At 33.1% G+C, this 21878-nt stretch overlaps 1 protein-coding gene across 1 annotated transcript; it reads left to right on the forward strand.

Annotated features, from left to right (window-relative positions):
- Window positions 1–461: 461 nt before the first annotated feature.
- LOC145038384 (coniferyl alcohol acyltransferase-like) lies at window positions 462–21659 on the forward strand. The gene is made up of 3 exons (XM_078986767.1): window positions 462–949; window positions 20346–20903; window positions 21091–21659. The coding sequence occupies exons 1-3, from the start codon at window positions 470–472 to the stop codon at window positions 21496–21498; spliced, it is 1446 nt and encodes a 481-aa protein (XP_078842893.1). The 5' UTR covers window positions 462–469; the 3' UTR covers window positions 21499–21659.
- The last annotated feature ends 219 nt before the right edge of the window (window positions 21660–21878 follow it).

Raw genomic sequence — 21878 nt, forward strand, 5'->3', positions numbered from 1 at the left:
CAGCGGACAGAAAAGGGAAAACGAGAGAGAGAGAGGGGGGGGGAGAGAGAGAGAGGTGGGACCTTTTATATTTTAAATAATTATATTTAATTTATTCTTTTAAAAAAAGAAAAAACATCATAAATGGTCCCTGTGGTAGTGAAGTTACGAAAATACACTTCGGTCAACGGACATAACTTAACGGAGTTAGCAATAAGGATCAATCGTTAAAGGTTTTGAAAGTAAATGGACCATCTATGAGGTTTTTAAACCATTGAGACTAAACTTCAGATTTTGGGAAACCACATGGATCATTTATAATGTTTTCTCTCTCTCTCTCTCTCTCTCTCTCTCTCTCTCTCTCTCTCTCTATATATATATATATATATATATATATATATATATATATATATATATATATATATATATATATATATATATATATATATATATATATATATACACACACACACTCTCTGTTGTCTTGTTAATGCATTGGTCCAATATCTCTTTCTCTGTCCATCATTCCATCTTACATTTTTACTCTACATTCATGAGTAGTAGTGGTATCCGTTTCACAGTTGAGGTGATTGATAATGTAGTTGTGGGTGTAGAAGAACCATGGAATGATCATTGGTTACCATTTACAAATCTAGACTTGCTTGTCCCACCGTTTGACATTGGGTATTTCTTCTGCTTCAAGAAAACATCTAATGAAAGTTTCTCCACCATATTAAGCACCCTCAAAGCTTCCTTATCTCAATCTCTCGCAGTCTACTACCCCCTCGCTGGCGATATCATATGGAATCAAGCCGTCGGAGAGAATCAAATTCACTGCAACTATCAAGGCGTTGACTTTATCACAGCTATTGCAGACGTGCAGCTCAAGGAACTCAATTTTTACAATCCTAATGAAATCATTGAGGGTAGACTAATGCCAAAGAAATCACATGGAGTGTTAGCTATTCAGGTAATGTTTTACTATCGAATCAAAGTTAAGAAAGTCTATAGACGGTTAATAGGAAGGTTCATGCATCAGTTGGTGACACATGAACGAGTTTGATTACATAAAATGATAGTACTACATTAGAGACAATAATCCAACAAGCGACTTCCTGGTCAAGAACTATTTTATCCAAAGTCTTTACTCTTTAACCATATATTTGTGGCTTTAATAAAAAAAAAAAAACGGAAACTCCATGCAAACGATATTGGAAATGAAATGAACATGTGTTCAAATAATTCCACTATGTATATTGTTACTTTTAGACGTATATAAGAAATTAATTTGTAACCATAAAATATGTATAGTTACAATTTTTTTTATTTATCATATGACTATTGTTATTTTTAGATAGCAACTAGAAATTAAAATGTGACCATAATTATAATTATATGTTTTTTTTTATCATGAATATTCTTTACTTTTGGATACTTAAGAAACTGAACTATGACTATGAAATACTTATAATTTTAGGTTTTAATTTTTATGAGCTTTTAATTTTCATAAGTTATATATAAAATTCAATATATATATATATATATATATATATATATATATATATATATATATATATATATATATATATATATATATATATATATATATATATGCAATTAAAATAAATTATTTATTTAATAGATTTGACTACATAAATATAAAGGTTATTCAAATTCCACTTATTCGTTTATAATGGTTATTTAAATTCAAATTGATTAAATGCTTTAAATGATAATAAGGTGGAGAAAATCAGACAATCCCTTCGTATTAGGAAAGTTTGGGGGTATATCAATTTAATTAATGTACATCCATATAACTAAGGAGCTCAAAATCTATTATCTAATAGTTGTGATACTTATGTATTATATATACTAGTTGCGAGATTCATAATAGTTGTGGTACTTATGTATTATATACACTAGTTGTGAGACTCATGTATTACATGGGTTAATTTAAAAAAAAGTTAGATATAAAAAAATAAATATTTGAGAACTTCAAATTTATAAGAAAATAAGAAAATTAATGAATTATTAAAATTGAAATGTTTTTTATATTATTAATGTAAAAAAATAATTAGAATAAATTAACAAAATAAATTAATGAGTTTTAATTTGGTAATTTAGAACTAGAAGGTAAGTTAACTAATAAAATTGATATCCATTTATTACTAAATTTATTGTAATTATTACAAAAAAATTATGTGGAATTTAATAAAGTAAGAAAACTCATAAAATAACATATGGAAAAAAATTAATTCAAAATAATCCAAAAATTACATTTAGCAAATTGAATGAAAGTGTGACATGTGGTAAAAATACATTCATTTATTAGAGACGATTAATTTAAAAAAAAAATATTAAATATAAAAGTCAAAATATTTGAGAACTTTAAATTTATAAGAAAAATAATGAATTATTAAAATTGAAATTTTTAAATTTAAATAAATAAACAAAAGAAATTAATGAGCTTTAATTTGTGAATTTTGAAATTAGAAGGTAAGTTCATTAATAAAATTGATATCTATTTCTTACTACATTTATTATAATTACTATATTAAAATATTATATGAAATTTAATAAAATAAAATAAAAATCATAAAATGACATGTAGAAAAAAATTAATTCAAAATAACCAAAAAAATGACATTTGACAAAATGAATGAGAAAGTGACATGTGGCAAAAAAAAAACATTCATTTATTAGAGTAGATTATACTTAATAAATCGAAAAATTATCATATTTCTTTTGTATAAGTATGTATTTATGTATTTAAAGATGATATTTTCATTTGATATATGTTTTGCGATGACAATAAATAAGAGATAATGATAGAGTTTATCGAAAATGGGAGCTGATTTGTACACAACAATTTTTTTCCATACACAACAATTTATGATTTAAAATGTTGTATTGTACAACCCTATTAAACATAAAATGTTGTGTATGGATAAAAACTGTTTTGTACGAATCATTTCGCATCGAAAACTAGTTTGCTTTTTAAACAACTAGTTTCCACACATGGGCAATTCTATGTTGAAACATCTAGAGTTAAAAATAGAGAACTTAAACTTTTAATTTTAGATAGAGAACTTAAACTTTTAATTTTAGATAGAGAACACAAACTTATTAATAGAACATCAAATGTTGTATACAAAAAATATATTTGTAAATTTATGATTTTTTTTCATTTTGAATATTATTTTCTAAAACAGTGAATATAGTTATATATTTGTAACATTGATTAAATATTATATGAAAAATATATGTTCTTTAGTCTTCGTTGTTAACTATCGAATCTTTTCCTAATTATACATTATACATTGTAATAAACCATTCTACTTACAAACAAAATAAAAAATAAACAAATAAACAAATAAAAACTTATTTCAATATTCTACTTCCAAACTTTTATATAATGTCCCAAAATTATTAAGAAAAAAAATTCATTTTAAAGTAACCAAAACACCAATTCCACTCCGTAAAGATAATCAAAGTATCATAGATAGTTTCAAAAACAATATCAAAGTATCATAAACAAAAGTATGGAATCTCTACAGGATGTAATGCAATCATGTCGGGTCATTCCCTTTGCTACTAGAAGTAACTGAAATATTTTAAACATCAAATTATAAGCACAAAGCTCCCCAAATACCACATACCAATACAGATCGCAACCAACATACATGACGGGGCCCTACCTAACATACATAACGAGCCCCACCAAACATACATACAAGAGTCACAAAGACAATCTAGCATTCTATATAGTATAATAAGAAGACTAAACTTGCTAATCAGAGTAGACTAAATTACAACTCACAAAGATGGGAAGCTAATAATATACACTACCTAATGAATCATAGAAGTTTAAGCCTTAGTCTACCAACCAAAATAGCATTTTGACTAAAAGTCAAAAAGGTTAAAAGTTAATGGTCAATGGTCAAAGTCAAATCAGGAGGTCACCACATCATGCCAACTGTTGGCCATGTCGTGGCTGTCAAACGGCAAAACAGTCGTGATGAGTCCCATCACCACGTCGTGTAATTTGAACTAATGGATTCAGCCCTTAATCTCTTAAGTCTAATACTTAAACATTCTAGTTGATGTTCATTACACTCATGAACATCATAAAAATCCTTGCTTTATGGACATGTACTTCTGATGCATGTCATGCACTTAAATTATGTCTAAAAAGGAGAAATATGGTCAAAACCCCATGTTTGAAACCAAAAGTACATAACACTTTAGATATAGAGCATAGAACCTCCTTTGGGCCTCATGAATCAATAAAGTTGCCAACTTTATTGGATCCAACCATTTAAACTAACATAAATAGGAAGAAACATGCTACAAGGCTTAGATCTAGATCTAGGAAGAATGAACAAAAGGTAACAACTTATAGACTTACAAAATTCCAGAAATATACACAAGGAGAATGATGTTAGCTTTCTGATCTATTTACACCACTACTCTTCTTCCTTCCTTCCTTCCTTTAAATAACCAAGAATACTAACAAAGAACTTAGAAATGGAAGACAGTGTATTATGGTTTGCTTCAAGGAACTTGGAAATGATGGAGGATGAGGATGGATGAAACTCTAGTCATCACTTCCTTTAAATAGGGTCATGGCCCGAGATCTATGGTTTTGAGCCCTAGCCACCACCACATCGTGGCGAGGATGCCACCATGCCATGGTGTTGGTAAAAATCCAAAAACTACAAAGTCACAAGGTTAAAGAACTATACCTGAAATTCTGGATGTTACATTTTAGAGTAAATTACACGAATGATCCCTATGGCTTAGGGTAATTTGCAAGTTTGGTCCCTATCTTATTTTTTAACTCGGAAAGTCCTTAATGTTTGTTTTTGTTACACGCTTCTTCCTTACTATTTGTTTTTGTTACGCGCTTGGTCCCTCTCTTGCCTAAAAAAAACTATTATTTAAATAGAGAAAAAATGGTGTCGTAGGTAAGGTAAGGTGAGGGGTAGGGTTGAGGTGTTTTTATTTAAATAAATTAAAAAATCATGGGCAAAATAGTATTTTTAGGCAAGACAGGGACCAAACGCATAACAAAAACAAACAATTGGACCTTCCGAGTTAAAAAAATAAGTTAAGGATCAAACGTGCAAATTACCCTAAACCATAGGGACCATTCGTGTAATTTACTCTACATTTTACTATTTTAACACTATACTTTTGAACTCTTAATATTTCTCCATGTATATGTGGTTTTTTGTTGATACATTTATTAAAGTACACTACCGTTCTACATTAAAAGTATAACTTTTGGATAGAAACAAATGGAGATTATAAAATCCATATTCATATATATTCATCATATTACTTTATTATTCTTTCATACTCATTCATATATATATATATTTTTTTTTCTATTTTGCCATATTTTAATATTGTATTTTTTCATATTTTAAGAATGTAGTTTGATTTTTTTAAGTTGCCAATCTGTGCAATACACATATCTCCAACCTATATGTACTAGGCAAATGCCTGGATGTTGTGCATGTTTCAAAATTAATCATGCGTGTCCATATTCTATGTGTATTATTTATATAAGACAAATTATATATAGGTCTAGGTTATTATATAAATAGTGATTATTTAGGTGAGTGTTGGTAAGAGTAATATATATATATATATATATATATATATATATATATATATATATATATATATATATATATATATATATATATAACCACATTGATGTAATAAAAAAGTTATTAATTGCATTGAAATTCTATTTTAATATTCAAACTTTCCAAATTCTAATTAGATGTTATCTATAAAGAAATCACTACAACCAACGAGGTTTTTTTATTCATAACATTTAATTGATTCTTATGAGTCTTAAAGAAATAAGATTAATATATTAAAATTATCTTTAGTAAATTAAACGACTAAGATAATCATATAATATATACACTAAATATTATGTGAGAAAAACCTTAAAAGTATTTGTAACGCCCGTAGATTAGGGCTAGTCAATTTAGAGATGATGAGCGTCAAAAATTAATTTTTGATGAAAGATTATTTAGAATGAATAATCTTAACTAAGTTATAATATATGTTACAAGGATTCCGTACATAAAAAGAACGCCAAAATCCGAGTTATAACGAAGAAGTTATGACATGTCGAAGTTTCGCGACAGAACCGACACAACGTTGAATGACGTAAAAAGTGAATTCACGTTAGAATGATATTTAGCCTTAGCGATCTAAACGAAAGTCATAGAGTTCGTTAAACCATGAGTGTGCATAAAAAGAACGTCTGAATCTGACTTCGTATGAGGAAGATATGGTTTTTCTAAGTTTCGACTATGCAGCCCGAATACTCGATTTGAGACCAAACGGTTTTTAACCGAAACAATCTAAACGAGAATCGAAGATCTTCTTGATAGTAGTGCAACGGGAAAAAGACAGATGAAAACGGACGTCGGATGAAGAAGTTATGAATTTATAACGTAGTTTTCATGTCCCGGCCTACTAAAATAATATAATAAGAATAAATTCAAAATTAGTTGACAAAGTCTAAACAAAAGTTGTAGAGCCTAGTCTCACCTACGCGTGAATATAAAGAATGTCGAAAATGGAGTTCGTATGAAAAAAATATGAATTTGTGAAGTTTATTAAATAATTAAAATATTAAATTTAATTATAACTTTCGATATTATCCGAAAGCGGGAGAAGGGGGGGGGGGGGAGTCAGCAGCCTTATCCAAACTACACCCAACGTAACTTTAATTACACCCAGCGTAATTCGAAGAATCAGCCCCTATATAAAGGGTGCGAGGGCAGCCGAGTACCTTGCTCAATTCCTCTCCTCTCTCTCCCGTTTTACCTCGTTTTTCGTGCAAAAAATATTTCGAAGCCTCGGTATCATTCCCGAGACCCGAAGCAAGAACCGAAGCCCTGAAGATCCCGAGAAGTAAAGTTTCCGAGTCGAAGCTCTGCCCACGTGAAACCCGGCTTTGGAGGAAACATCCTGGTTTCGTCGCAAAAGATTATTTCAAGAGCCGTAGTGTTGTCCAATCATCTTCTGATCAAGTGAGTGTGTAGTTACTTTCTTCTAACACATAAATATGAAGTATTTGTTATGAAATACGTGCTATGTGTTTATATATTGTTGTTTATTTGAGATGAGTGTGGAATGAATGTTTTATATAGTTTTTAAATGAGTTAAACTGTATATGTATGTTATATCTACAAATATGTTGGCTAGAACATGGGTAGATGAGATAGTTGGTGTGTGATAAAAGGATGAGTTGGATAATGAGATCAAGAGGTTAGTTTTAGATCCATGAGTAGGGATCAGATCAAGAGGCTAGTTTTAGATCCGTGAGTATGGATTAGACCAAGAGGTTAGTTTTAGATCCGGGAGTATGGATCAGGTAAAGAGATAAAACTTGTTATTAGTCCGGGAGTATGGATTAAGACTAAGTTAATTGTCCCTAGTCCGGGAGTATGGATTGGGCACAGTTATTGATCCGGGAGTATGGATCAGATCAGGATTAAAGTATAGTTAATTGTCCCTATTCCGGGAGTATGGATTGGGTACAATTATTGATCCGAGAGTATAGATCAGATTAGGATGTTAGTTTTAGATTCGTGAGTATGGATCAGGTAGCTTTAGATCCGTGAGTTTGGATCAAGTAGGTTTAGATCCGTGAGTATGAATCAGGGGAAAAGGTTAGTTTAGATCCGTGAGTATGGATCAGGTGAAAAGATTAGTTTTAGATCCGTGAGTATGGATCAGGTGAAGAGGATAGTTTTAGATCCGTGAGTAGGGATCAGGTAAAGAGGAAAATTTTAGATACGAGAGTTTAGATCGTGTCGTTGTGAGGATCGATGGATGGGATAAGAGTTGCCTTTATATGGTGAAATCGTACAAGTTTGAATGTTCTGTTTATATAAATATATGATATAACATTGTAGGATGAAAACCTTATATGCTCACCAGGCTCCCAAGCCTGACCCACTCAATTTTCTTTGTATCACAGGTATCAATACGAAGACATATTTCACTGAGAGATTAAAGGAGATGTAAATCACTAGTGTAAATGAATGTATGTTCTGTTTATGCTTATGTGTCTGTATCGGAACATGACATCCCGGAATTTTGTTATATAATGAAAATACATTTCTTTAAGAAATGTTTTGATAAATTCTTATCATATTTTCCGCACCCGTTTTCTTTGAAAGATTACTCTGATTTTTAAAACAAAGCATAAACAAATCGGTCTTTTCTGGCCGTGAAATGGGGGATGTCACAGTTGGTATCAGAGCATTAGTTTAAGCGAACTAGGAATTTGTAGGATTTCTAGACTTAAACTTAGAATGCTAAGCAATGATTGTGAGATGAGTGTCTACCATATTTTAGACACGAGCACTAGTATATTTTAGGAAAATTGCCTAAACTGCTTTTATGTGCTAAATGTTATATGTTTGTCATATATGATATTATTTGTTCGGATCTATGGTATGTTGCCGACCGGGTCTTGAAACCTTATGTGTTTAGGATTCTAAGTGTACGACTACGGTATAGAACTAACATGTAAACGTTTTAGAGTGATATGGAAGATCGTAATATCTATCGCGAAGGAGGATCTAATTTCACCTTATTCGGTGTATAGATCGAAATGGCAAGAACAAGAAGCGGAGTTAGAAACGCAAATGAAAACAAGAATCAAGAGCCTCAACCACTAGTGATTAAGCAAGCACCTGTTGTAGCAGCAGCAGCAGAGCCAATGACGATGGTTGGGGTGCAAGCGATGATGCAGATGATGTTGGATTGCAAAATGGAGGAGGCAAGGCGATTACTCCAATAGAATCATGAGGAAGTGTCACTTTAAGTGGAAGAGCCTAAAGTGAATGGAGGGCATTCGGAAGGAGGTAACTACAGTGGGGCTGTTGGACAAGCAGAACCCCCAGCGGCAGAAAGGAATGACCCGAAAAAGGAAATAAACAGGGATGGGCGTATGTATAAGAATTTATTGTGCGCCAAACCGCCAAGTCTTTATGGGAGCCTAAAGCTTGTAGATATTATGGACTGGATCTCCGAAATGGAGATGGTGTTTGAAAGTTACTACTGTAGCAACAAACATAAGACTGTCTTTTGCAGTTAGACAACTGAATACTAGAGTCTTGAGTTGGTGGAAGTTACTGGCAGATACGATGCCCCGAGGGGAAGCACTAAGGATGTCTTGGGAAACATTCCTGGAGTAGTTAAAGATGCAGTACTGCTCAAAGATATATCTGATTGATCTGAACAATGAATTCCAGAACCTGAAGATAGGTAAATTGAGCATTGATGATTATGCTACTGCATTTACCGAAAACATGAAGTTATTTCCATACTTAGTGCCAACTGAACTCTCAAAAATTGAGAGGTTTGCAAATGGACTGCCTGCCGATTTTGGCCCAACGGTCAAGATGGCAACTACTTGGAAGACAGCAGTTTGAGCAGCTAAAAATGTGGAGACCCAGTTAAAGGAAAGGGGTCTGGAGAGAATTGAGGTGGGCAAGAAAAGAAAGATTGAAGGGTCTTTAAGGTCCGATGAGAAGAGAAAATTTTCAAAGTCTTATTTGAAGAAGCTCGAAGGAGGAGCACAATGGTGTGACAAGTGCAAAAGGAAGCACATTGGGGAATGCTCTAAAGAAATGACCTGCTTCAAATGCGGGAAGATTGGTCATTACACCAGCAAATGCCCAACCAAAGGAGAAGCCTGCTTTAAGTGTGGCGAAGAAGGGCACTTCAAGAAAAATTGCCCAAGAAGAGAAGAGGCTACAAGGCCAAATGTACCACCAAAGCCATGGGCATTTCACATGATCCACGATGAAGCAGAAAACAAAGCGAGGATTTAAGGATGAAGACTTCATATCAATATATAAAGTATGTATCAGGAAGTGTAGCCTACTAGAGGCGTAGTACAGGGTGAAATTGAGTCTTTGTGTAATCGTTTCAAGAAATAATATAAACCCTAGTTTTGCTAACTGATGTGTTGAATGATTGTGTGATTTTCTTGTATGGTGACTTGGAATATATTCTTTATCACCTTTTTGAAATAGCTTAAGTATGTGGAAACTTTTTAAACCACAATTCTAATGTTTTAAATGTATTATAATAATCACATTTTGAATTAATTTACACCAACTAATAATGTAGTAAACATATTGTTCGTTTCATAACAACATAATTTTTGATCATCAATATAAAGAATAACAATAAAAAATAGTTTTTTATTGCAAAATTTTGTACTTGTTACCTTATTTCTTTTTTGACAAACAATTCAAACATATAAAATTTATATATTTTTTCCATGTTGTGCCTTTTATTTCATCAATATTAACATAACCCATTAAAAGAAACACTATATCTCATTTTTCTTTCAAAAACAGACCTCAAACGTATTTATCTTCTTACCACAATTCAAAAACATCAAAATCTACAACACTTTTCTTTTATCTTTAAATATACAACCTTCACCTATAACTGACAACACACTTTCACCAAATAACATATTAAAATTGACAACACTTTTTTTTTTGTCAATAATATACAACCTTAACACAATTATTTATTATCTCTAAATATAAAATCTTTTCGGTTGGCTTATATAGACAATAAACTTTAAATGGAATTTAACCAATAAAAAAAACAAACATATTTCAAGCTACTTCATTTTCATGCAATATAGATAATGAAAACTTTAAAAAAAAATGTTTCTTATATACACAAAACAATTTCAATAAAATAATCATTAACTAGCATAAGGTGAAGGGTTTGAGGGATTCCAATGAATATTATTCAAGATATATGACTTATTTTCAATCATATTCATTTGAATAACATCCTCTATAAGATCTCTCTTTCTTTCTGTCTCTCTCTCTCTCTCTCTCTTATATATATATATATATATATATATATATATATATATATATATATATATATATATATATATATATATAGAGAGAGAGAGAGAGAGAGAGAGAGAGAAAGAAAGAGAGAGAAAGAGTTAGGATCAAATGTGAATCACAAGTATTATGTGAATTTGTGACCAAGCCATTAGATTAAAATAAATGAAGGGATATGATCTTAGGATACATGGTAAAGACAAATATGACATTTTATTAAGAGAGAGGAATGACAATTACATGTATTTTTGGAAACTAAATAAAATTAAGAGTAAATTACTGAAATCATCCCTATGGTTTAGTAAAAATTACATGTTTAGTCTCTAACTTTTTTTTTTTTTTTTTTTTTTTTTTTTTTTTTTTTTTTTTTTTTTTTTTTGCACTCAGATTCTCCATGTGGTTTGATTTTGTTGCGTTTTTCGTCCCTTACATACATAAAGTTAGGGACCAAATGCTGCAGTTTGGACCAAACCATCTGGACGAAAAACACAACAAAATCAAACCATAGGGACGATCCGAGTGAAAAAAAAAAATTAGGGACCAAACGTGTAATTTAGACCAAACCATAGGGACGATTTCAGTAATTTACTCTAAAATTAATTAATAATAAACAAATTTTAGAAATACAATTTAATTTTTTTATACGTTTGTAGAATTTAATTTCTATTCTTATCTTTCTCATTTTTTCTAAAAAAAAATATTTTTTTTGGAATTGCGTTGGATGTTCCAGGAATATAATTCGATTTCCATTCTAAATCATTTTCATTCTTGAACAATAAGTTTTATTGAAAATTGCTTTGATCGTCTTCATTCTTATGATTCTTATTCTTGAAGAATGTCATAAGTACTAGTTCATATATGATATTTTTAAAGAATAATAGTTACAATCTTGAAAAAATAAATGACATTCATAAAGAATAAGGAATTATATATTATTAGATAACTAAAATTCTTGTAGAATAATATTTTTGAAAAAAATAAAATACATTCTTAAGAATAATACATGAAAGAAATAAAATAAATTCTTAAAGAATAACATAACATTGTTAATACAAACATGCATATGTTGTATTGTTCTTGTAGTGTGTGACATAAAGTGAAGTTTTTGATCATTTAGATGGTACAATTCATAACTTGGTAAAGATTCATAACTTGTTGGTAGAAGTTATCTTTGTTCATAACTTGTTAGCATAAAGTATCTTTGTTCCATTCCTGCAATAAAAATATAACATATTGAATTGTTTTAACACATCATAAATCATTCATGATGGCAAAGTAATATGCCTAAGTAATAAGATTTTCAAACTTGAAAAATAAAAATGGATTTTATTTAGCCATTTTATTAAACAAACGTGTTCCATTGATTCATATGTAACAATGAAGTAAACATATGAGAAAGAATAATTTTTTTTAATAGAAGGAAGCACAAAATACATGTTACATAACATTAGCGATAGAATGATTAGTCATTGGAGGAATTTTTTGATGAATTTTTTGAGAGCTTTTATTGAATTGGAACATATCTTATTCTGCGGTTTATTAGAAAAGTCATTCTCATTCCATCGACACTTTAAATAACCATATCATGACCAAGGAACACAATAACCAAGTCAAAAGCAAATGCCACCAACCTCATATATAGTATATGCAAAAGTATAGATTCGTTCCCCAGTTAAGTAGACACGGGCCTTCAGTTATGTATCTTACTATCCTCTGTATCATAACACCATATGCCTCCTCATTAAACAACAAAAAGTTGAGCCCTAAATCAAATTAAACGACAAAAGCGTTAAACCCACAATTGAATTAAACCTCAAATTTTGTTAAACAACAAAAACATTAAACCATAAATGGAATTAAACCTAACTAGAATTGCACCTAGAAGAGAACAAGAAAACTTACTCCACAATAAATGTGCATAACAAAATTTGAGAAAACTAGTCAGACAGGGGCGTTTTGAGAGATATAAACTTTGGAGGTTGGAGCATAAAAATCGACGACCTTTTAAGTTGGGGGAAACTCTCATAAACAAGAACGACCATTAATCGAGACTGTATGGATGTATAAAGTATTTTTTTACCACTGAAGGAATCTCCACCGGTCTCGTCTTCTTCGGTCTGCCCCCTTATAGAAGATGTGTAGCTTGAAATATACACTTAACGCCAACGATTAATGATTTGTGGGAAAAAGAAGAGGGATGATAGTAATAGTCTTTGATCTGGATTCTGTACAATAGTGATGAGCAAAGCGAGATACAAAATGGTTGTGAAGATGATAGAGATTAATGATAGAGATAAAGAGCAAGAAACATACACGAGGTTTCATTCCATCAATATAGACTTATTAGTTCGAGTATTTAATTAATTTTCTATAATGTCACTATATATTGATTGGTCTAAAATTAGTTATACATGCACACAATAGATAAATGTTTACAAATTAACCTAACTCTCTCTCTTTTTTCTCTCTCTCTCTCTCTCTATATATATATATATATATATATATATATATATATATATATATATATATATATATATATATATATATATAGAGAGAGAGAGAGAGAGAGACCTTATCAACTTTTCAAAAAATTTAAAATTGATAGATAGCCGGTAAATATGATAGGGCCTAATGACCCACACAAAATGCATAATCGACAAATCGAACGTCACGTTTACTTTACTCGCTAGTTTTAATGTACAATTAGTTTATATTTAGTTTTCTATTGATTCTGAATTTTTACATTTAACGGTTACCCATGAACCAAGTCGTAGTTATTTTCTTCATACAATTCAGTTCGGTTCGGTTTTTAAGCAATTATGTTTGGTTTCAGTTAGTTAGTGTATGTGAGGTACTCAATCCATGCTTACGATTTATTAGCATATAGCCAGTCTGTCGGAGTTTATTAGCCTTCAGCATAGGGCTGGTCTGCCCTCAACTCCACACACATATCAACATACATATAGCAACATTCGATATAACTGGCAACTAACTATCCTAGTGTAGGGTACCTATATCCTAACAGGTAGAGGATACATACTGGAGTATACAATGTAGTGAGAAGAACTCACTTGAACATATACTTCAAAGATCGATAACTAATTAGAGGATCCTATTGACATGCAACGAGCATATTGAGTATTAACCTATAGTATTGTAACTTATAAGATTCTAAGAGAGTCTGGTATATAAGTCTAGATCTATAACTAATCCTAAGGAATACTGATAACTCTATTAAACGGGGTCAGTCAGGCAGGATAGTTGAGATGTAGGATCATTTTGGCATATAACTTTTCTGAAATCCAATAACTAAGCCAACGTGACCATTCTAGAAACCTCCCACGTAAGTAGATTAATCAACATTTTGACTTGCAATTACCGATTAATCTTATTTATAGGTCCATAACAACGACGTGTGACTACAAATATAAGTTACACTAAAATGGGAGAGTGTAGCTTAACTTATCGAGATTAAAGTGAAAATCGGGAGATTAAGCGGACCGTACTCTGAGACCAAAAGTTCTACTTTCTGAACACCTCGAACCCTCAAAACTTTACTAAACACTCTCATGAAAAGCCCAAAAGTCAGACTCAATGAAGGCTGGAGGGAGATTGGATGAATCATTGAGTAAATGAAGTGAAAATGAGGGATACATATACTGTAGCAGGAGGTGTGCCGTGCTGGCTCCAGTGCTTGCCATCCACATATCGCTCACCAGTTAGCCAACGTCACACCGTTCTATAAGGTGACACGTGTCAGAATATCATGGTGCGACGCTTCACACCCGTGTTGTGCCACATAATCGCGCCTCTTGGTGGAAAAGAAGAGTCGGCTTGCCACATGGCGCCCTCTGGTGCCACCATGTCATTATCACGCATTGCTTGCACCTAATTTTCTAGATTTTTAAAATGGCATAACTTCTTCGTACAAGCTCCATTTTCGACGTTATTTATATTTCCAGAAAGCTCTTGACGAGATCTACAACTTTCCTTTAGACTTCAACAGCTAATTCTCAATCTATAAAGGATTTATATTTTTGATAGGCTTAGCTTGTTTGAGATCACTACAGAAAGCAAACCTCCTATATACAGACTCCATTCTTGATGTTCTTTACATCGACATACTCCTTTGAATGAGATATTCAATTATCATTTAGATTATTGTGCCTAACAATCTACCTTTCTGAAAGTTGATATATGTGCGCACACTACTGCGCTGAAACTTAGAAAATCATAACTTCCTTTCTTGAAGTCAGATTTGGACGTTTTGTATATATGTAACGAGAACTATGAGTTTTGTTTATATTACTAAGGCTAACGAGTTATATATCTAAAATTCAAATTTCTATTATTCGTGAATATATACAGAAACGATAAAATGGGGGTGTTACAAAACACCTCCACTTATAAGGATTTTTTCCTCAAAATCTAACTAAATAACTCTGGGTAGTTGCTCGTCATCTCTTCTTCTGGCTCCCATGTCCATTCTAATCCTTTTCGGTGTTGCCACTGAACCTTTACTAAGTTGATTACCATATTGTGCAAGGTCTTTATCTTCTTATCCAAGATCGCCACCGGCTTCTCCACGTAGCTCAGACGCTCGTCTACGTGAATGTCTTCCAATAATATAGTTGTGGATTCACCTATAGTGCACTTTCTTAATTAGGAGATGTGGAAGGTGTTATGGATCTGATTTAACTCTTCTGGTGGACACAAACGATAGATAACCTTGTCTACTCGAGAAATGATTCGCAAGGGTCCCATATACCTAGGGCCTAGCTTGCCCCTCTTCCGGAACCTAATATCACCTTTCTAAGGTGAAACCTTAAGTAATATTAGGTCTCCTACTAGGAACTCAAGATTCGATTTCTGTTGATCTGTATAACTCTTCTGCCGACTCTGGGCACTCTTTAACCTTTCGCATACTAGTTGGATGAGTTTGGTGGTTTTGATCACAACATTAGTGATCCCTATAACTACCTGGCCAATTTCTCCCCAACATATGAACGTTCAACACTTCCTTTTGTAAATCAAATCAAAAGGAGGTCTACCAATACTAGAATGGTAGTTGTTGTTGTATGCAAATTCTAAGGAAAAAGTATGACATAGTGAAAAGTCATTAGAGTACAAAATCATAAAATCACAAAATGAGGAAAAACATGGGCATATGTGGTACGATCAGGTCAGGACCTTCCCTTTCAAGATGGAAGTAGCTGAAACATAAACTAAAAACCATAAGCACAAATTTAAGTGAGCTTCCTTAAAATACCCCATATCATACATACATAACTGGGTCTATTTCACCCCCTTCAGACTCCTTCAACCGATATTGGGTATATTTCACCTCCTTCGGTCTCTTTCAACTAGTAGATGGTCTATTTCACCCTCTTCGGTCTCTTTTAATCGATACTAGGTATATTTCATCCCCTTCGATCTCTTTCAACCAGTATCATGTTTATTTCACCCCATACAACTAGCATACATTCATATTAGCAAGATTCAAAAAGACAAAAAGAACATACAAGCATAATAGTAAGTGTCACAAAGACAAACATCATCCTATAAACATAATCTAATGGGACGACATTAGTGCTTTCGAACCATGAGTATAGTGAAGGAACTCACCTCGGTCTAAAGATAATAAAATCACACTCGGGCTACTGAATCGAAAATCCCTACACTAAATCACAAATAATATAACCCTAATTAGAAATTAGGTCATTAACTCAAACTAGGAGTCCAAATCCTTAATACCGCCTCCTAAGGGTAAAAGACTGTATTACCCTTCTCTTATTAGGCCTAACATATAGCGGTTCAAACCCAAACTAGCACAAAGTCCAAAAGATACCCAAGGGCTTATATGGGTCTAATTTGTAAAGGCCCAACTCAGAAGGACTCATGGCCACCAAGGGCCAAAACCCTAGAGCCCAAGGTAGCCCAAAAACAAAAAGCCCAAAATGGGTGTTCTGAGAGAGCACGAGTAATGTACTATTTCATATGCCCCGTGTACTACAAATTAAAAAAGGTAAGCTTACGGGGCCAAGACGCAGTACATGCAACGTACACAGACTTACACCCGATGTTTGCATCAATGACCCAATCTTTCTATTAAGGTCTTAATGCTTTAAGACTCATCGTCCAACTTCATATCTAAGTCCAATAAAACATATTAATCTATAAAGCTGCAATCTATATGCTTTTGCATGGCTTAATAAGTTCCAAAACCCAACTTAAACACTTTATCCCACATGTAATGAACACCAACCTTTTCATGGTTCATCATAACACATCAAGATGACATTTTTATGCACTAACAACATCAGTAATGTTAGAATCTAACATTCTAAGCTCTTTGAGTAGCTCATACTCACAAGGATGACTCAAGGGACCATAATATGTTTCAAAACAAGACCAAGACCACATCTAACACATAGAGTCATCAAGATATAAGATTTATACCTCCAATAAAATAAGTTGGAAAAGAGTGAATAACCTCTGGATCTACATGCTTCCACTTGATTAATACTCCTCAACAAGGCTTCTTCTTCAAAGTGCAACACACACACACACACACCAAAACACATACAATGGTTAATTTCTTGAGAAATGGGTTAGGGTTTCGGGATATAACTCAAAAGAGGCAATAGAGGTTGATAAGGTGAAAGTGTGAGGGAAATAAGGTGTTTAAAAAGGGTGCAAACCCTAAAAATTAGGGTTTGCCCCTGACTAATGTATGCCCAACGTATAAATGGTTATGCCCATCGTAACCAGTGGCAGATCCTTGTTGGGGGCCAAGGGGGCCATGGCCTCCCCGGTTTTAAGATTGCTAATATATTTATATATATGTTATAAGTATGTAATATATTTATAAGATAATCACTAATATATGTGATTAACTAAGAAACTAAATTGTCAATTAACAAAAACATTAGAAAATTAACAAAATGATCAGAAAATCACAAAAAAATATCAAACGACCCTTCTTTGATTAGAAAATGAAATAAACTAGGAAACTATATCACTAAATTCTACAAAAATATCAAAAATCTATCTTAATTTACAACTTTTTTTAACTCGATGTTTGAGAGTAGAGAGAATAGATAAGCCACAAAAATATAATATGGCACCCAAAAAATAGTCATAAAACTTCACACAAGAAAAACGTCACCGCCAAACGGCTCACCTCCTCCTCAGATCCATCATCATCGGATTTATCTCATTCTCCACGCTCGCTCTCTCCCTCCTCTCCGGCTGTTCGGCGGTCGGCTTCTTACCTCTAATCTCCGTGAGGTTTGCTGGTTGCACTCTCACTATCATCCTCGTTGGAGTAAGCCGTAAGTTTTAATAAGTTTTATTTAGCTCTCTATGTATATTTCTTTCTTTTGCTATCTCCTATAATAACTTGATAAATAAAAGTAAAACCTAAAATGAGCTAGGCTAAATGAGCCAGGCTAAAAGGCAAAAGTGTAAGACATCAATTCAACACTTCAAAAACGAAAATAGTAGTCTCATTAAAAAGCTTTATTTTTAATTAGTTTCTCACTCTAGTCTTGACATCTGATACAAAGACATTTAAAATGATTTGTATAGTAAAATTAAAACAATATCAATCAAATAAACAAGATTAAAATACTTATTACGAGACAGTATGATCCATTCATTAAGCATTAGTTTGTTATTTTATTTTATTTTTTAACTTATACTTTAATGAAAAATAGCTTTTTTTTTTGTTAAAGTATAGTTGTTAATCATATTTCATTTTGTATCAGTTGAACATGATAAAACAAATGACTTTCTTAAAAAAAGACAAGTCCCTCAAAATTGTGAAAAAACACCGATAAATTGTTTAGATAAAACTAGAAATATGTAAGAGTTCCATTTTGATAGATCCATTTAACAACATTTCATAATTTTGAACAAATTAAACTCGTTCATATGCTTTTTTTTCCGGCCCCCCTAATCTTATCGGTCATGTTCCGCCCCTGATCGTAACAAGGGGCTACCCATCTCATGCACTCGTCAAATTACACCTGACGTACCTTATGTATGCCCAACGTACTAGGGTCATAAGTCGAAATACAAGAAAATAAATGGCTACGAATTTACCATAATAGGTGTTACACCCATGAATGGTGTCAACCAATCACAATCCGCCATGCAACATCTTCTAGTACATTTTTTCATGTCATACAACCCATGAGCATCAGTAACACACATGATGGACCATCTTGACCATAGTGGAGCAACATGCTGTAGAGGTGGAGCATTATGATCACTAATGGCCCAACATCCATCACGGTGGAACAACATGGTGGATTTTTTGCGCAATCATCTTCTAAGCATACATGGATCAATATGGAACAACAAAGGAATCAAGATGATGCATCATGTACCAAGATGGTCCATGATGGCACAACATCTCCTCATAACGCAACTTCCCTTGTTGATGGAGCAACATCATCTCATGGCTCAACATCTCCTTGGATCAACATCACTTTGGCGCAACTTCAGACATGATGGCACATCATGATATCATTTGGAACATCTCCAAGGATGGCGCAACTTTCTTCTATATGGCGCAACATGATGTTCCATGTTGTTCCATGTTGCTCCAAGTGCTCCAAGTTGTTCCTAGTTGCTCCAAGCCACTCCAATTTGCTCCAAACCACTCCAAGTTGCTCCAAATCCCCTTTTGGAAGATTTGTTCATTTGTCAATTGGTCCGTTCCTTTATTAGATAATCCAAATCCATCTTAGATGATCCGTTCCTTTATTAGATAATCCAAATCCATCTTAGATGATCCGTTCCTTTGTCACTTGATCCATGAACCTCAAGTGCTCCATTGAGATCTAATTGCTCCAAATGCTCCATTGATGCTCAATTAGAATGCTCTAAATGCTCCATGAGAGCGCTCCAAATGCTTGAGTCACATTTAACAGAATCTCATCGGTCGTTTGCAAAGCTACTTGCTCATTAGTTATCTTTGCACGTAGATTGTCACATGACAACACACCTAAGCTCATTGGGGGTGGTGTTCTCACGTGAGTAGAGGTGACACGTCGGATGGCACACGTGCTTTCCTCTCCCATACTAGATAGCCTAAATTGTTGAGGATGTTGGTAATAATTACTCACGTCCTTTTATCGGACTTTTTAAATCAAAGTTCGGTAGGTAATGGATTTTCTGACTAGGAATTTGATTCAATACTTTTTTTAGTGTTGTTGCTTTAGATCCTTTTGTGTATTATTATCTTATAAGAAAATGTGGAAAACATTTCGATCTTCAGTTAACTTGTAGAGTACATGATTATGTAGTCTTATATATTTAACCATTTAAATTAATAACTCTGTTGTGTTTCCTTTTTCAGATTGGCTTGTAAAATATTGTTTTAATACAAACTAGATTCTAACAGCATTGCCTAAATCTTTATTACAGGTTACTGAGTTAACATGTGGAGGCATAGTGATAGGGTGCATTTTTGACCATAGGATAGTGGATGGGTACTCGGCTGACATGTTTATCTCATCATGGGCAGACATAACTCGTACCGGAACTCCGTCTATGTTTCCCTCACTTGAAAGAACATATCTCAATCCGAGGTGTCCACCCATTTATTCGTCATCTATTAACAATGTGTTTGCACCCTTTTTACCCCCATCCAAGACTGTAAATGACCAAAATGACGATGATGGAGACCATTTACTCGTTAATCGCATATACTACGTTGAAAGTGAGCAAATTAAAAGGTTACAACTGTTGGCAAGTGAAAATGGGTGCATGAGGTCAAAGGTAGAGGCATTTACCTCCTTCTTGTGGAAGAAATTTGCACTGAGCATGGAAGACTCCGGGAAGCACAACGCAGTGTGTAACATGGCTGTTCCAGTCGATGGAAGGAGAAGGCTGAGTGAGGGGGGTGGAGAAGAGAAAGAAAAACTGATGGCTTCTTACTTTGGTAATGTTTTATCAATGCCGTATGGATCGAAAAAAGCACAGGTAATAAAATTAAACATGTGTCACCACTAGGGATTAATCTTTTTGTTCTTGATTTCTTAATCGTAAAAATCTATAAATTGCAAACCATTTTCGTTTTGAATTTTATCAACTACAATGATTCTTTTACAACTAAGTTATGAAGATTATTATATATTGTAATTCTGACTCGGTTTTTTTGACAAGTTAGGAGTTAAGGGGGATGTCTTTGGCCGATGTTGCTTCGGAGGTTCATGAGTTCTTGCAGACTGCAACTAACAAAGAGCATTTCCTGGAGCTGATAGATTGGGTGGCAGATAAACGACCACAACCACTGATATCAAAGGCATTTGCTGGTGAAGAGATGTCGATGATGGTGTCAGCAGGACAAAGGTTTCACACGATGGACGAAATAGATTTCGGGTGGGGTAAGGTGGCTTTTGGATCATGCCATATACCGTCTGAAAGGACAGACTTTTTCGTGATGATAATGCCTGGACCAGTCAACGACGAGGATTGGGTTGTTTACATGCATTTGCCACTGAAACAGATAAACTACATCCAGGAAGATGCTGGTGACGTGTTGAAGCCAATGAACGTTGATTATCTCAAGCTTTAACACAAGTTACATAATTCACTGGGATTGTGTTCAATTGATGTTTTAATTTGGAAAAACTACTGTTATTAATTCCTCCTAAATTGACGTTGCAAACAACTATGTTGTGTTAGCTTGTGTGGTTTGGATTTGTTCTCAATAATTTGAAAGTTTGTATTTGAATCTTATCCTTATTTCAAAAGTAATGTTTTGTATAATATAACACTACAAAAAATCAACCCTAGTGCAACCACAACATTAATGTCGTCTCTGAAGGTAAACAAGTCAACGCTTAGATATCAATGATGAGTTGATGACAAGTGGTTGCTAAAAGTTTCGCACTATCATTTTAGAATGTCGTCTATAGATCGGCCTCTCCAGACATCTCGTCTTAGAATCCGCTC

This window comes from Lactuca saligna, chromosome 4 (genome assembly GCF_052625555.1).
Source record: "Lactuca saligna cultivar CGN05327 chromosome 4, ASM5262555v1, whole genome shotgun sequence".
NCBI classification, from domain to species: Eukaryota; Viridiplantae; Streptophyta; class Magnoliopsida; order Asterales; family Asteraceae; genus Lactuca; species Lactuca saligna.

Bases quoted from the DNA above. Each gene is read 5' to 3' on its own strand.
- LOC145038384 (XM_078986767.1), top strand. From the start codon at position 470: ATGCATTGGTCCAATATCTCTTTCTCTGTCCATCATTCCATCTTACAT. The intron at 950-20,345 runs GTAATGTTTTAC...TCTTTATTACAG, and splicing joins ATGGAGTGTTAGCTATTCAG to GTTACTGAGTTAACATGTGG. The intron at 20,904-21,090 runs GTAATAAAATTA...TTGACAAGTTAG, and splicing joins ATGGATCGAAAAAAGCACAG to GAGTTAAGGGGGATGTCTTT.